The 17,248-nt window shown below is 39.0% G+C and overlaps 1 protein-coding gene across 1 annotated transcript in view; it reads right to left on the bottom strand.

The window, feature by feature from the left end:
* LOC149314710 (SPARC-related modular calcium-binding protein 1-like) overlaps positions 1 to 17,248 on the bottom strand; it is a 117,277-nt gene that overhangs the window by 81,581 nt on the left and 18,448 nt on the right. Inside the window, exons 2-3 of the mRNA XM_089523136.1 lie at positions 4,138 to 4,309; positions 2,020 to 2,132 (exon numbers count right to left, since the gene is read on the bottom strand). Coding sequence (XP_089379262.1) covers positions 2,020 to 2,132; positions 4,138 to 4,309 — 285 coding nt within the window. The remainder of the gene's footprint in view (positions 1 to 2,019; positions 2,133 to 4,137; positions 4,310 to 17,248) is intronic.

Here is a 17,248-nt window from a genome sequence, read left to right as displayed (position 1 = left end):
AAATTATAAAGTCCAACTCTTGCATATGCTATATGCCAAATATAGTATATGCAATACAAAGATAAGTAGGGGCAAAACTCACCACTCCTAAGTATTTAGGAGAATGTTAGAGTTCTCTTTTGGACATGCTGACCACAACATCTTTCATATTGAACACTACAAAATGCTAACCTAAAATTTCATTAAGACAGCTAGAGATACAGGCTTTTGCTGATCTAATAGTGGTTTGGTTCACCTATACTTTGGTGAGGCTTCCATCAAAGGAAAAGAATTGCATTGCTATCAAGCAGCAAAAGAAAACTCTTCACTGTATATTCTAGCACCAAAAAGGTGCTCTCAGCCATGTGTGTGAGAAAGATAACTCAAACATATTGCCATTATGATTATCTAATTCAGGGCTTCTGCCATATAATAACAACATTGCATAGAAGTCATTTTCATTTTAGGTGTTAAAATGCTGACCATTGAGATTGCAGTTCATATCTAGCAGTTCTTTTGATAACCAAAAATAAAAAGAGGTAGGGGGAAGCATTAAAGCTCAAGAGCCACACTAACCTCCATTCATCCAGGGTTTCTGATAAGAATCACTTCAGTGATAAGAAATGAAAGACAAACATCTGCTCTGGCTCTTTCAATAATGAAAGGGGAAGAGCAGATGGAAAGAAAAACATTCATTTTGCATTCAGGAAAACATTTTCCACAAGATGAAAAAACAATGCTAGTCTTTGGGGGCAATTGTGGTTAAGGAATTCTCAGCAGGACTACTACATAGCAGCGAATGACAAGAGCACATGCATGTAAACTCACCAAGAAAGAGAACCAGACAGTCTCACGCATGTAAAACTCACTGATGCACACTATTAAGAATTCCAGTCTTATTTTTAAAATAGGTTACTGTGCATGTTATTTCTCAGATTTTTTATAGACAAAATCTTATCCTGTTATGAAAAGGGTGCTTCTATGTCGGTTAACTTTGATTTTCTATAGCATGTATAATATAATTGAATAAGTTCCCTTTTTTACAAGCTATTTTTGCCAAGGAGGAAGCTTGGAAAAACTCAGGAATTATAAAGAGATTTTTCAATAAATTGAGTTAAATCTAATGTATCCAGGTAATTTTTATATTGCAATTTCTGAATACATTCTGTAAGAGAGTCACAACAAATGACTATATATTTACTCATAGGTGGCTTTCTCGTGGCCCTGAACTGAAAAAAATTGAGCATTTTCAACTGAGCCAAAACAGTTCTCAAAGTGCATGTTTTTTTTATTAAAGGGTCATGTTATACTTTATTAAAGAGTCATGTTATACTTTCCAGTTGCAGAGGTGTAAGCAATGATATGCTTTTAATTAACATTTACAAAATACAAGATCCTTCTTTGAACAGGTAAATGGAGTGGGGTGGACAGTCTGTTCTCAACTCTATCTTGACTTTTAGATTATATTAAACAAAGTGTTCAACAGGTATCCACACATTCATAAGTACTTTTTCATACATCAGCTGAAAATAAATGCCTCTCTTACATATGCCCACACTTCTCCTACCAAAAATATAATATTTCTTCCAGAAAAGCAGCATAAGAATGTCATTCCATTTCTTAAAAGTACTTCAACATTTGTCATTTTCTTCATAAATGTGATAAAAAAAACTTGTGTGGGTTTTCTTTTCTTTTTTTTAAATGCATTATAAGAGAATATGAAACTGAAAGATTTATCTATCACAAATAAAAGATGATCCATGTGACTTTATCCAGTTTAAAAACAGGCTGCTGCATTTTGTTTCTGAGTAGCCCTCAAAAAGAACTCCTTCACTGTATTAGGTTAAATAAGAGGTTACTAGAGCATGGTATGGAGAGACATGGACCTAGCACATCAGCCTAAACTTTGTCACACAGTGTTCACACATCCTATACATATATTTTCACTGTGCATTTTTGCATTGAGCCATCACTTCTCAATATTTTGTTTTAAAAATGTCTATATAAGAAAAACAATGAGCACACTGATGAAGACCTTACTTGGGTGAATGATCCATCCTCACTACACTCTGGAATGAAGACTGCTTCTTGTGGCTTCTTTGCTTGATCCAGTGCTTGAGCCCTTTCTAATCTACATTTGCTTTGCCCAGCATCTAGGAAAGGGAGAAAAACCACAATCAATTTAAATAGTAATAGGTGATAGAAAAAACAAAACAAAATCTTACCAAGGCTGTAGAAATGTTGTAAGGATTTCTAAAGGGAAATTCTACAAAGCATTATTTTCTTGTAACACATAGTTCTTGGCTGTGGGGGCAGTTTACTTGATACAGTAAACAAAACCAAAAGGTTTCTTTACCATTCAGGTGTTCCTTTCCATTCAGGACTGTGTAGCTTTATTTGTAAAAGCAAAAATATAAATTTTAAAAAGTAAATTCCATGTGTAATAATTATCTGAATAAACTGTACTTTTAAAATACCAAGCATAATAATTTTATGCCAAACCAAGTTAAACATAATACTTTTGTGTTGCTAACCTGTCTACATACCCTAAAGGTACCAGCTCCCATCTGATCTTGGAATCTAAGCAGGGTGAGCCCTGGTTAGTACTTGTATGGGAGACCACCAACGAATAAGGTTCTGTGGGCTGCATTTCAGAGGAAGAAACTGGCAAAACCACCTCTGAATATTCCTTGCCTAAAAAAACCATATGAAATTAATGGGGTCTCCATAAGTCAGCAGGCAATTTGAGAGCACATGCTTCTGTTGTTGTTATGTGACTTAAGTTGTTTTCAACATATGGCAATCTATCATGAAGTTTTCTGAGTCAGAGAATGTGTGACTTGCCACGGCTGTTTAGGGATTTGAGCCCTGGTCTCCAGAGTCGTAGTCCAATACTCTAACCTCTATGCAATACAGGCATACACAATGTAACAGAGTAACTTTCAGTTTCTTATGGGCACTTGTTTTGTTATTGCTTTTATTTGTTCAAACATTTCTGCCTCCCTTCCCCCAAAAAATCAGTCAAATTCCCCACCACCACAACTTGAATATTTCCAGAAGTTTTACATCTTTAAATACCATACAGTAATAATTATAGAGACAATATTTCTAAAGCCTTGAGGCATATCCAACATGATTACCTGTTACTTAGAAAAAAGACTATGGTGGTCTCCAGCTCACTAACAAAACTACACTTGAGAATTATAAGCTCATCATTGTAACTGTATGTCTGAAATTTGTAGCAATTACTTTATTCAGGTTTTAGATCAAAGTCTGCAGACTGAAGGGTCAGCTAAATTTTGAAAGACTGCACACAATGATTTATTTTCATCTAGTTATTGTGAAATGTGTGCTCTACCACTTAATTTGTTTTATCATGTTTATTCTGAAAATAAAGTGTTGCTGGAATAAAAGAAGCTAATTATGCATGCACAGTTACTTCACATCCCCCTCTCCCAACTCCTGGGAAAGATACGGAAACCAATTCTATACACATTAACTGCTTGTATGTGTGTTGTGCCACATCAAATTCTACTTAGTGCAAGACACAAGCTTAGGAGTGATATTTCAATTCCCTTCAATCATGATCTGGAAGGGCTCTCCAATATTACATGACAGTTGTCATGAAATTTTTCATTTCCTGTATCACATGAATACCTTTAAGCAATACACTAAAAAAAATACTTTTAATGCCACTATCCCCATCTCCATTTATAGACTGCAAACATTCTCAGTCTGCTGTCAGTGGCCTCTTGTTTGCTAAAGACATCTTGATCAGGGATGGAATTTGCGCAGCCCATCAAATCTTGTTAAACTGCAGCTCCTAACAGCTAGATCTAAACTGGGTAGGGGTGCTGATTAAACAATCATGTTTGGAGGAGTGAACAATTTCCACTCCTCTTCTAGATAAGTCTTATAGAATCATAGAGTCGGAAGAGACCACAAGGGCCACCCAATTCAACCTCCCCTGCCAATCAAAGCATTCCTGAGAGATGGCCATCCAGCCTCTGTTTAAAGTTATCCAAAGAAGGACTCCTTAGACAAAAGTGAGTATTTCTAAAACATTTACCTAGTTTAATGCTAGAAGCAATTTGTTCTTTGGAAAAGTACTCAACACATTCCCTTCCCATATCAAGGGAGCACCATTCATTCCCTTACCTTTGCATCTGCCTCGATGTGCTATGCTTAAGTTTGCATCCCTGCACTTTGCTCTCTGATAATCACAAGTTGACTCGTATGTCCTGCCGTCTGATGCACAGAGGGGTTTGGTTGGAGATCTGGAGCAGTGGAGGTTACACTGTGGATCTCTGTCACGGTCGCTTATTAAAAACTAAAGATGAGAAAGGGAAAGAAAAGTATATTTGGGTTCTTAGCCATTGTCCATACAATTTTAAAGAGGTATGGTTTAATGCATTCTATTTACGGTATTTCTGCCTCTATGCCTGTTTGCATATATCATCCCTTTCTGAAGCTCAACAACAACTTTAGGTCCTCATGTAACCACTAGACAGGAAGGCATTCCATCATGAGGGAAAAGTTTTTTGGCTCAGATGTAAGAGACACTGCTTATAATAACGGACATCTGGCAACCATATCATGAACTAATGCATCCTTCCAAAACCTGGCAACTTTCAGATGTGTCAGACTATGACTACCTCCATCCCCAGCCTTAATTAACATTGTCTGGGCTGGCTGGGGATGATGGATTTGTAGCCTAAAATATCTGGAAGGTGTCAGGTTGGGAGGTTGTGGGAACGTTCTCTACAGATACCCAAAGGCAAATTCTCAGATAAAGTGGGAACATTTACTTTAAGTTTTGTATTCACTTCCATGGGGACTAAACAATTTTGTGTTAGAAATGCTTCAAAAGAGCAGCATTTGGAAAACGGATACCTTACAGGACATGTTTAACCCACTGCTGTAATCAACTTGGTGGTATAAGAATTGCCTCAATGTTGTTTTTTTAAAAAATCTGTTATATACTCTCCAAGTATATAGCAGCTAAAAACAATTCCAAAAAGTTCCAGGGCTTGTTGGCCTGGTTTTTAACAGTCTGAAGCATACATTTCTAAAGTATGCATCTTGGCAGGTTAGACTAAATATCCTTTATCCCATTTAACTCATTTTAAAAAGTATGCTTCACAGAATTAAAATCAAATTATTCTATATATCAACAAACTCCTTTGGAGAAACGCTCTGCAAACAAGAGCTGACAGAAGACACACGAGGCCCACGCTTCGACTTAAACCTTGTGTTTTTGTTCCCTATTCCTGTGTTTGATCTGAATGTCTGCAGCTTGCCTACATAAACACACTCCATGCATTTGCCAGGAGTGGGTTTTTTCCCCCTTTTAAATAAATTTCCCCATAAACCAGTCTAAACGCCCCATTGAAAAGTTTGGATATTTTTGCACTTTCTTTTTAAAGTAGTCAGTGTACCTGCTTGCAGATCATGAAAGAAGCATGGCTAGAAATCATAAACATTTGGTCCTCCAGATAATTTAAACTTCAATTCACACACACACACACAAACCCAAACAGCATAGCCAATGGTCAGAGAATGTGGGGATTGAAGTCCAAAATATTTTGAGGCTCATATTTTGATAATTACTGGATTAGACCATAGGGTCATTTCTTTCAGCATCCAATCTCCAAAAGACAACCAGTGATTGATTTGCCCTATAATCTATAATTCTAAAAGAAAATCTGTATGTGCCTTATTGACTATATAGCAAAGCCTTTGACTGCATAAATCAATGAAAACTATAGAAAGCTCTCAAATAAATGAAAGTGGCATGAATGAAAAGTGGCACTGGAATTACTCTTTATTCATGGGATAATGATGGAATTACGGCAACGTCATCTGATAATCTTTGCGCAATTTCAGGATAGTGAGAGGAGTATCCCACTATGCTCCCATTCCTTTTGGCCATGTGAAAAAGTCCAAAGACCTGGGGCAATTACTGAAGAAGGTCAAGGTGCAAAATGCCAAGGTAGGCTTAACGTTAAATGTTAAGAAAACAAAAATGATGACCACAGAAAAGCTACAAGGATTCCTCCTAGATAATGAGAAAATTGAAATAGTCGATGAATTCCCATACTTTGGATCAAACATTGATCAGAATGGATATTGCAGTAAAGAAATTAGAAGACGACTAGGTTTGGGAAGGGCAGCTATGAAGAAACTGGATAAGATCCTAAAAGGTAAAGATATAACTCAGAACATTAACATGACGATCATCCAAGCCATCATATTCCCCAGCACGATGCATGGATGTGAAAGCTAGAAAGTGCAGAAAGCCAACTGACAGAAAATGAACTCATTTGAGATGTGGTGCTGGAGAAGTTCTGAGAATACTATGGGTTGCCAGAAAGACAAACAATTGGGTCCTTGAACAGATCAAACCTAAACTCTCCCTAGAAGCCAGGATGACTAAATTGAGGCTGTTGTATTTTGGCCGTGCCATAAGAAGGCATGAATCATTAGAAAAGTCAATAATGCTAGGAAAGACAGAGGGCAGCAGAAAGAGAGGAAGACCACATACCAGATGTTTGAATTCAAACAGAGAGGCCATGGCCATGAGCCTGCAGGACCTGAACAGAGCAGTGGAGGACACGGGTGTTGGAGAAGTCGCATCCACATGATTGCCAGGAGTCGAGGTTGACTCGAGCGCAGCTAACACCAAAAAAAAAAAAATCTATAGCGTGATGCACTTTCTTGACTGTTCAGCATGTAGGTTATTTCCTTTTACTATCATTATTATGTATCATCAATAGTTTGGATTGTGCTGCAACATCTAGGAATCCAATATCCTTGGATAATATTGTTGGTGAGAGCTTTAATTTATTTAGGATGGGGAACAATATGTTTTCCAAACATTATTGAGCTCTTATTGGCTATGTTACCTAGGTTTGAGGGGAGCTGCAGTCCAACAAAATATGGAGGGCCACACATTCCCAACCTCTATCACACATGAACACATAGAGACGTGTGTGTGTGTGTGTGTGTGTGTGTGTGTGTGTGTGTGTGTGTGTGTGTGTGGCCTCACTCTCAAATTATATCAAACCTTTCCCAGGCTCTAATACTTTTATTTCAAGGATGGGCAATCCTATGTTACAACAGATGTTGCAAGGATCAGTGTACGGTATGTGCATGCATGCGCACCTTCAAGTAACCTGTTGACTTATGGGGACCCCATGAATTTCACAGGTTTTTCTTATGCAAGGAATACTCAAGAGGTAGTTTTATCAGTTCCTTCCTCTGATACATAGCATACAGCACCTGTATTCATTGGTGGTCTCCCATCCAAGTACTAAATGGGGCTGACCCTGCTTAGTGCCCAAGATCAGATAGGATCTGGTACCTCTAAAATATGTACGCCTATCAGGGATCAATTGGGTGCAACCAAATAGAGAGCAGAATGATTTAGGATTATGTTCTATACCTAGATTTTAGAATGCAACTCTAAATGCAATGTTTGGGCTTTAAAAAAAAGAAAGAAAATCACACAGGAAGAGAAAGAAGGAGTTTTAATTATATCAGGAAAGAAAGTACCTGAACAGGCCACCCCTGTTATACAGCATCAAGCTGCAGATAATAATGAGCCTAGTGTGGAAATTTACAGCAGTCCATTTTCTATTCTAAACACACAAATCCTTGTGTGATTGATAGAGGAGAGGAAGTCTTTCAGAAGTACTCTAGCCCAGCAATTGCCTTGACCCCCACCCTTTTTGAACAGGCATTTACACAGGTGCACATTTATAGAGACTTCCCCGACTAATTCCTGCCTCCTCTGATCTGGAGAAGACAGTAGAGGTGAGATAAGAGAGGTCAGAATAAAGCTAAATTTGCCAACCAAGTGCATCTGCTCTGTTTCTCCACACCTCAGCACCACTGCTGACAAAAACAACAAACACTGATTAAAGAACTTTTAAAGTCTGTGAGAAAAAGCAGATCACTTGCAGCTGCTCAGCAGCTGGAACCACTTTTTGAATCTGACTTGTGAAGGGAAGGGGCTGTCCCCACAAAGAAAAAGATGTTTGCTGGTCACCCATCCCCGGCTCCTACTTGTGCATATCATAACATACAACTGAACAGTTTGTGCAAGCTTTAACAAAACAATCGGTGTCCCAAAAAGCTTCTCTGCAGTAAAAAGAACAAAGGTGGCTCGAGTATCATTCAGAAAGGGAAAAAGAAATGAGGAAAGACATACATAAAAGAATCCCATTTGGATTTCTTTTTCTTCAAAATGTTTCCACTGCAAACAGTGTGTAGGATGTACAGAAACATCCGAAGTACAAATCATCTGGGGTTTTTTGAAACTATATGTGCCCATCATAAGTAGTTGTGTGGGGGGTTTTTTTCTGCTTCAAGAGAGAATCCTGACCAGGTGGATGAAGTAGCAAAACTCTACAGCAAGCCTCTGCAGATTGTGTATCAAAGCACATTTATCAAACTCTTATCCTCAATTAGCATTCACATATGCATGCACATAGCATTCACATTTTAGCAGAAGGAGAGAGGGCTAGGGGATTGGGATCATGTTACTACTGTTTTTAAATGTTATACTGGACTGTTGTTACCCACCTAGATCCTCGAAAGGCAGGATATAAATAAATATATAAAGTCCTTGTCCTGACATGAAGGTGGTATAATGATAAAGTGACTGTGTGTGTATGTGCGTGCACATACATGCATACACACACAGAGAGAAATTTCCATGCATCCTTTCTATTTTTGGTAAACATGACAGATCTTCATAGGCTCCATGGTATCTAAATATCATAAACTACAGCTATTTACACACCCATGGTTCTTAACCTAAGGTCCACAGACCCCTAGGGGAGCAAAGAGGTCCTTGAAGGATTCTAAGCCCACTTCCACTCCTATAGCGGAGCAGCAACATGACAGGAGCAAAGACTGGCTGGTTGGGCCTGTGTGTTGCCATTCAATCATCTCCAGCCACAAACTGGCAGGAAGAAGCAGGAGAAAAGTATTCCCTCCCTATCCAGCACATCTAAGGAAAGGTTTAATGGATGATGTAATTATTAATGGTTCTGTGTTCAAGCATTATTGTTGTTATTTTAAATCTTGAGTTAAGTCTTGGGGGTCTATGACAACAAAACATACATAAAAGAATTTTTAAAAAACTGGTTTACAAAAGGTTAAGGACCACAGATATAGATTAATACTGCAGGTGGTTTCAGATGGAGAGTTGTACAATGATCAGCATTCTCCAAAATATCCTAACCAATGGAAGCTGGAGGCTCAGTTGCCAGTGGAGCAATGAATTAGCTTCAGGTTTGGTCTGCACTTGAGTTATCCAAGATACTGAACCCATTCCTCAAAACAGGTTCCACAGATTGGGTAGTTCCTTTAAAGTTTGGACTGATAAAAGACATGGGAAAAGACATGGACTAAATTATAACGTGAGAGAAAATTTCTATAAGATGCAATATAGATGGCACTTAATCCCATACAAAATGGCTAAAATAAATAAAAACTTAAATAATGGATGCTGGAAATGTCAAGAAGAATTGGGAACCTACTACCATTTGTGGTGGGAATGAAAAGATAGGGGAAATATTACACATGAAATTAAGAAAAGACCCAAAAAGATAATTATTAAGTATAAATCAAGAGGAAGAAATCGAAAGAAATTATGGAAGGTTGACAGCAGCGGCAAGATTAATCTATGCAGCAAAATGGAAAGGAAAAAAATACCTGAAATAAAACACTGGATTAGGAAAATAATAGACTATATGGAAATGGACAAACTGACACAGTTAATACAGAAAAGAACAACAGAAAGATTTAAAAAGGCCTGGAATCTTTTGATTCAATATCTGAAAAATAAAGAAGGACAAAATTGGGATATCGGTCCGGACTGAAAGATAAAGAAGGAAAATGTAAATGATACACAACAAAGTACAAGAAAGAGGGAAAATGTATGTGGTGTATTAATTATGTAGAAAAACACTTTAAAATGACTAATTAATAAGGGGTAAAACATATATATAAATTCCAGTAGTATTTGTATAGTAAGGAAGTAGTATGTTACAGAGGAAGGGTGATTTATGTGAATGGATGTTATGAGAGTTTGTGAGAATTTGTGATATGTTTGTTTTTATGTATATTAATAAAGTCTGTTTATAAAAAACAAAATAAAGTTTGGACTGAAACCCAGAACAAATTCATTGCCACATTGAAAACTGAGCCACCAGCTTCCACTGCCTGTACTACATAAATTAGATACAAGGTTAAAGGCTAAGCATTTTGACCCTTTTTAAAGATTCATAGACCTGTTTTGTAACATAACATGAAACTTAAACATGAAACCTAAAGAGTCAGCTCACCACTTATCTTTCAGTGTTCATGCAGAAACAGTTAATGTGACATGGAGTATTTATCTTTGACAGTCCTCCCAAACTCAGATTCAGGGGTGACAAGTTTTCATTCTAGCCGATAATCATTCAATGCTTTGCTAAATACACAACAAATAGTTCCAGTCTTCATTTTGATTGTTACTAGATCAGAGAAGTCAGCAAGGTCAACATGGTAGTACAAACTTCGTGGTAGTACAAACACTACTGAAGAAATATCAATCCCCTGTACATTGTGTAGCTAATCTCCTATGATACCTATAAATCACAAACAGGCTACAGTTTTACATTTTGATAAGTGGCACCTGTTAAATGCTGTTAGAAACACCAAGAAGTGGCAAAGAATGTAAATTCCAGTTTAGAGTTTAAATGACTTGGTGTGATATAATCTTTCATTTTTTGATAGTACATGGATAGCCCCTTATGAGGCATACACAGTGCTACCTAAATCGTTTAATCAAACAGAGGTGACCCTGTAGCAAATGCTACTGGCATTCACCCTTTCCAGTATCACATCTCCATCTATTGAGATAAAAGTGACTAGTTCTTAATACTCAATTGATTGCTTGAAATCTAAAATCCATCACCTGTCTCTTAGCAGAAGTAAATGCCCTGACCTACAGATAATTTTCTATAAATACATAACATTTAAGAAGTGTTGAAGTATTCCTTGCAGACATGGAAATCAATAAAACCTGTCCTGAATTTAGAATAGGACAGAGGGAAAATTGAAAATATAAACTGGTTCCCTCTTCCTTGCCAACAGGTAAAATCTTGATATTATTATGATGTGTGTTTCCCCTCCCCACATCACTGGTTGCCCAAAGGAGACACTCTTGATGACAACAGTAAGTGCGAGTAAGTGCATGCATGGAATAAGGAGTAAGATCTTTTCATTTTCATAAACAAGTATCCTGTCCCTGTTCAGTCATGGATAGCTTCAGGTTTTTATCTAGTCCAGCCTATGGTCTATTCAAACAGAGCTCTTCCTACGTTCTCAAATTTATTAATGGTTTGGTTTTTTTTTTTTGGGGGGGGGGGGGTTGAACTATGTGACCATGTTCTGGAAGAATTTATTCCTGAGGTTTCACAGAAGCTGGGTCTGTTTAGCCTGGAGAAAAGAAGGTTAAGAGATGATATGATAGCCCTGTTTAAGTATCTGTAGGAGTGTCACATAGAGGATGGAGCAAGCTTGTTACCTGCTGCTCCAGAGATGGATGCAAGCTACAAGAAAAGAGATTCCACCTAAGCATTAGGAGGAACTTACTGACAGTAAGAGCTGTTTGATAGTGGAACACACTACCTTGGAGAGTAATGGAGTCTCCTTCTTTGGAGGTTTTTAAACAGAGGCTGAATGGCCATCTGTTGGGGTGCTTTGTGTGTGTTCCTGCATGGCAAGAAGTTGGACTGGATGGCCCTTGTGGTTTCTTCCAACTCTGATTCTATGATTCTAAGATACATTTTTTTAATTCACAACTGAGTGCCTGTTAAGCTAGTATAGCAATGGGGAGATACTCGTCTGGATATTGTAAAATTCCCATCAGCCTTAACCGGCATAGCCAGTGGTGAGGGAGTTGCCAGTCCAAAATGCATATGGAGACTCACAGGGCGCATTCCCACTATGAAATAGAGTGAATTGCTGGTCGGTGTAAATGACCCTTGTTCCCAATTGAAACCAGTTTCTGTCGCAATGTGATCGATTCCTGGCGTGATAAAGTGAAACAAAGGCAAAAAACCTGGTTTTTCCAGACAGTAGTTTGAAAGAGGTTCTTTTGAGAAGAATCGATTCTGAAGTGAGTTCAATAAGTGGGAATGACAGGTCAGAATCGATTCATTCTGGAGGGGAGGGACTAATGGCAGAGGGGTGTTTACCATCCCTCCTCAGTTTTTGGCAGATCCATCATTTCCCCCCCTCTCAGCACTGCCTTTGTACTTGTGCCAGTGCATATTTTTTAAAGTAAAATTGATAGAATATTTGATTAATTGATCAATCGATTGATCAGTTGATGGATTGATTGATTGATTAATTGAATATTCTATCAATTTTGCTTTTTAAAAAAACCCACTGTCCCCCCCCCCCCCTTCATCCTCCTGTCTCGTTCCCTGCCTTGTTCCCTGGCTTCTTCCTCCATTCCCTGGTTTCCTCCTCCTGTCCCCAGCTGTCTCCTTCTTCCTCTGTTCCCCGGTTTCCTCCTTCTGTCCCCAGCTTCCTCCTTCTCCCTCCATTCACCTGTTTCCTCCTTCTGTCCCTGGCTGGCTCCTTCCCCCTCCATCCAGGGCTTCCTCCTCACCTAGAGCCAATTTGAAGTGCCACAAAAAAATTGATTACACTGGGGTAAGAAAAAGATCCACTTTGACAATGGGAACAAGGGACGTTTTGGAATCAATTTCCAACATGGAGCGAGGGCAAATCAGAAATTGGTTTAAACTGCAAGTGGGAATGTGCCCACAGTTGACTAACCTTAAACTACATAGATGATGCCCTTTGGTTAACAAGTACATCACAGTGTGATATTCATTCTTTTGTATGAAGACATCTGGTCATTTTCCCTCACCAAATTAAAAAGTAATATGCACTAAACAATAACTGGGTCCAAAAGCAAGTCTAAACTCCCCCTAGAAGCCAAAATGACAAAACTGGGGCTATTGTACTTTGGTCATCTCATGAGTTGTCAGGACTCATTTGAAATGGGGAAAAAAATGTTTGATAAGGTGGGAAGCAGTATAAAAAGACCACATGACAGGTGGATAGAGTCTATTAAGGAAGCTAGAACCCTGAGTTTGCAAGACCTGAGCAGGGCATCTTGAAAATCCTTCATTCATAGGGTTAGAAGTCCAAGCCAATTTGACAACATTTAACAACAACAACACATTAAACAAGAATGATGATGAACAATGGGCTAAAATTGCTCTCACAGATTCCACTTGCATCTCTGAACTATGTTGACAAGGTTAGCAGAGATACACTTTCAAGTAAAGAAAGGGGCATAGAGAAAGGGAAGAAGAATTTTCCACAAATGTTATTCTTGAGTGTGTTCAAAATTACACTGCAAAAGTATGCTGTATATTTTAAAGAGTATCTCTTGTGTTCACTTTTTAAAATGCCTCAGTCCAGTCCAGTTCATGAAAGGTTTTTGGCCTCTAGCATTTGTACTGCCCAGTTTGGGAGAAGGGTAGGTGGCTGGGCTACAAATAAAGTTGTGATGGTGATGATTATGATTGTGTGCATTATCATCACATAAGCGGCATATTACAGTGGTCACATGCATTCCCTCCCCAAAAGGTATTCCAATGAAAAAAGCAGCATGTAACAAATGTGCTGTGTTATTACTGCCTACAATTTGTTTTTGTGAGAAGTCATTACTGTCGAAACAGTTTCCCAACCTGTCTTGGTTAAAATGAAACCAAAACAAAGAGAAAAAATTGAGTACTCTCTACACACATATATTATTGCAAAATAGTTATTTACATTTTAGATTGTGTGTTTGACAGTTTACCTAATTCAATGCTGTAAAATATCTCCCTCGGATTATCACATAAATCAGAAGATGCAAATATATTTCCAAGAGTTCCAGCTTTTTCATGTCTGTTCTGAGGTCACTCCTACTAAACTGGTTAGGACTGCATCCCAGACACTTTACCAGACAGTGAACCCAATAAAACTTCTCATAAGATATGTATACAGTTGTGTTGCTAATTATTTATTTGCATTACCACTTAAAAATTTTTAAAAATCATGTTCTTTTTTTAACCAGAAATGGCCTCATTTTGAAAATATTTTTCAGAGTCCTGTACTTCCAATCAACATATGAAAATGGCAATATTTATATATTGTTGTATTCTGGAAGGCTTGTTAATTGAAAAGTGACATAAAATATTTAAATAAATGTATCTGTCTGCAGTGTAAACTACTCTTGGTGGCATAAAAATGGCAGGATTTGTTTATTTATTTGAAATTACAGATTATAAGAGACATTATGTGTCAGGCACAGACTGTATGACTGAATACCAGTTCTTACAGAATACAGACAAAATAGATATATCATCCTGTTTGTGAGGGCAATTGATTGGACTTGGTGAGACTAGAATTCTAGATAAAACTTTGATCTGATCCGGGATCTCTCTCCATTTTTTCATGAATTATTACAAACAACGCAATGCATTTTTGATAATGGCAGAGAAAAGAGTGCTTCCATTTAAACCTTTATCTCGGTTCCAGGAAGGCTTTTGCAGAATGAATGCATGTGTTTGCACTATCCCACTTCCACATGACATTGCTGAAAAGCACCAGCTGCAGGTGGATATGGTATGCCCTTCATCTTCTAGTCTACCACTAATTGCTCCCAGTCATCATTTCACTTCACCATCTCTTGACATGAAAGTGAGTACTTTAAAATGCAGTATTGCCCATCTGAAGTCTACTGCTACTCTCTCCCTGCCATGCTACTCATTATGAAAGCCTTTTCTTTTCTGTAACACATCTTACTGAAGACCTATGGTGAGTTTCACACTTTCCAATAATTCACCAAGAAGCCTGAGCAATTTATGTTAACCTGGAAAAGGGGGGGAATAATTTTTGTCTGCACTAAGGCATCTTATACCACAATCCCTAGAAAACCTCAGTAACTTTTCTTCTTTTCCTGCTCATTCCTACAAAAAATAGGAAAGCAACTGTTGATATCCAACAAAACCAACACCCTTAAAATCTAAGAGAGAGCAAGGTAAGTATACAAATAAATAGTATGTACCAAAGGTTTATGAAGACCATTTATTTATTTATTTATTTATTTATTTATTTATTTATATAGCACTGTAGATTTGCACAGCGCCGTACATAAAAACAATAAATATAAAAGAGTAAACCTGCCTATGGCGTACAATCCAAGAAATAATAGGATAATACATATAAAATACATAGCAATACAGGACATGTTTCAATAAAACAGCCAACAAAAGAACATCAAATAGCAAGTGACAATCATACGATGCCTGGGAACAGGATGGTCTTCAACTCTGTTTTGAAGCTGGTTAAAGAAGTGATGGCCCTTGCTCACGGGGAAAGAAAGTTCCAGGAGTGAGGGGCAGCAAGTGAAATGGGGCGAATCCAAGATGGGGCAGAGGAAATCTTGGGCTGGGATTGTGTGGAAATGATGCAGGCCCCAGTGGCTCCTACCCAAAACTGAAAGCACTCCACTCATAGGGTTACTATACGTACCAGAAAACTGGGACAATCCCGGATTGGAGAGTCTAAAAAAGGTCCAAGCCCAGCTGGGCATTTTAGACCCACAAATCCCAGATTCCAGCCTTCTTCCAGGCCATATTTTGTTAATTCCCAGTCGGACTGGAGATTGACAAAATGTGCCCGGAACAAGGCAGGAATAGTTGGCTGAGCTTGGCTCTGCCTCCTTCCCTTCTCACATGACATGAGTCACTTCTCCTCAGGTGATGTGCAGCAGCCAAGACTGCGGCTACTGCCGGCCCTAAGCACTCCACCATGCAGAGCCAGTCTGCAAGAAGGAGGCCACTGTGACTGCCTGCTCCCATGAGACACCGTTCCTCCAGCAGGCAGAAGGCCGGCAGGGGAAGCTCAGGGAGAGAGGGTGCACAGCCGTGTGAGGCCTTGGCCAAGCACCAAGGAGATCCAGCACAGTAAGACCTGCCTGGGGGTGAGGCAGGGCTGAAGTGAGCACTGAGGAGATCTGGCATGGGCACGGCAAGGCCTCCCAGACCCTGGGTGAGGCACACCTATGTGGGGCCTCAGACAAGGGCCAAGGAGATCTGGTGCTGCAAAGCCTCCCTCCGGCTCCACCCAGGCCCTGGTGCTCGAATTTATATGTGCATTAATTTATTTATTTTTTATTTTAGTAGTGTTTTCGATTTTTAGTTAGTCGCATCCTCCATTTTCTTGCATGTCCAACATTTTGTCCTACATTTTGTCCCGGTTTTGTGGAAGAGAATTATGGCAATCCTATCTCTTCAGAACTGGAAGTTAGTGTGACCTGGTAGCTCTGCAGCCTTAATACACAGTCATGTACGGTCCTAAGGAAGCTGTGCACAACACTTGGCCATTGTATTTAAGAGAACTTACAGTCACATGTTGCAATTCTTATGGGCCACATCACATTGGACAGCAGATGGTGGGGCAGCAGTTGGAATACATTTGCAGGGGAAAGGTTGCAACATATCCCTTTCCTGCTCATCTCCCACAACATGCTTAGTTCACCAAGGCTGATGTCTCCCCCTCTGTTGGAGAACTTGGTTAGTTGTTAGTTTGGCTTTGTGGGGGTCATTTTGACATGAGTCTGACAAGCCCTCACAAGAGGTTAGTCATAAATTTGAATGGTGGGAATTTTCTGGAAAACTCTGCTTTGATGCTTGAGGACTACACTCTGAATTAAGATTTCCTCTTGTTCATGGAAATATGTTTGCAAATAAAATTTTAAACCCTAACCTTTGTGTACCCTCGACCAGGGGCATGCCAGCAGTTGGTGTCACCTGGTACATGGGGACAGCAAGGGAGACAGACTGCCGTTTGGGATCCGTTTTGGTGCAACCTTGACCAATTACAGTTGTCCCTCCCTCTTCACAGACATGAAGTCCGTGGTTGTGCTCTTTGCAGGAGGCACAAGTGGGGAGGGATAAAATGGTGGTGCACACCTGCACATGCACCATTATTTTCAATAGGACTCGGCATTTTTACGGGGGGGGGGGGGAGTCTGGAATGGATCCCCTGTGAACTGGGAGGGGCTACCGTATTCCCAAATTCATGACCTTCCCTCAGGCATTGGAAAAAATGAATAAATGCTACTTGTTATAATTTAAAATGATGTCAACAGTTGTTACTTTTTAAAAACAACAATACTGGTAACACTGTTGCCCTCATCCCC

This window comes from Sceloporus occidentalis, unplaced genomic scaffold (genome assembly GCF_023333645.1).
Source record: "Sceloporus occidentalis isolate IW3139 unplaced genomic scaffold, rSceOcc1.0.p SCAF_4, whole genome shotgun sequence".
In the NCBI taxonomy this organism is placed as follows: Eukaryota; Metazoa; Chordata; class Lepidosauria; order Squamata; family Phrynosomatidae; genus Sceloporus; species Sceloporus occidentalis.
This window is presented reverse-complemented; position numbering and strand designations above follow the sequence as displayed.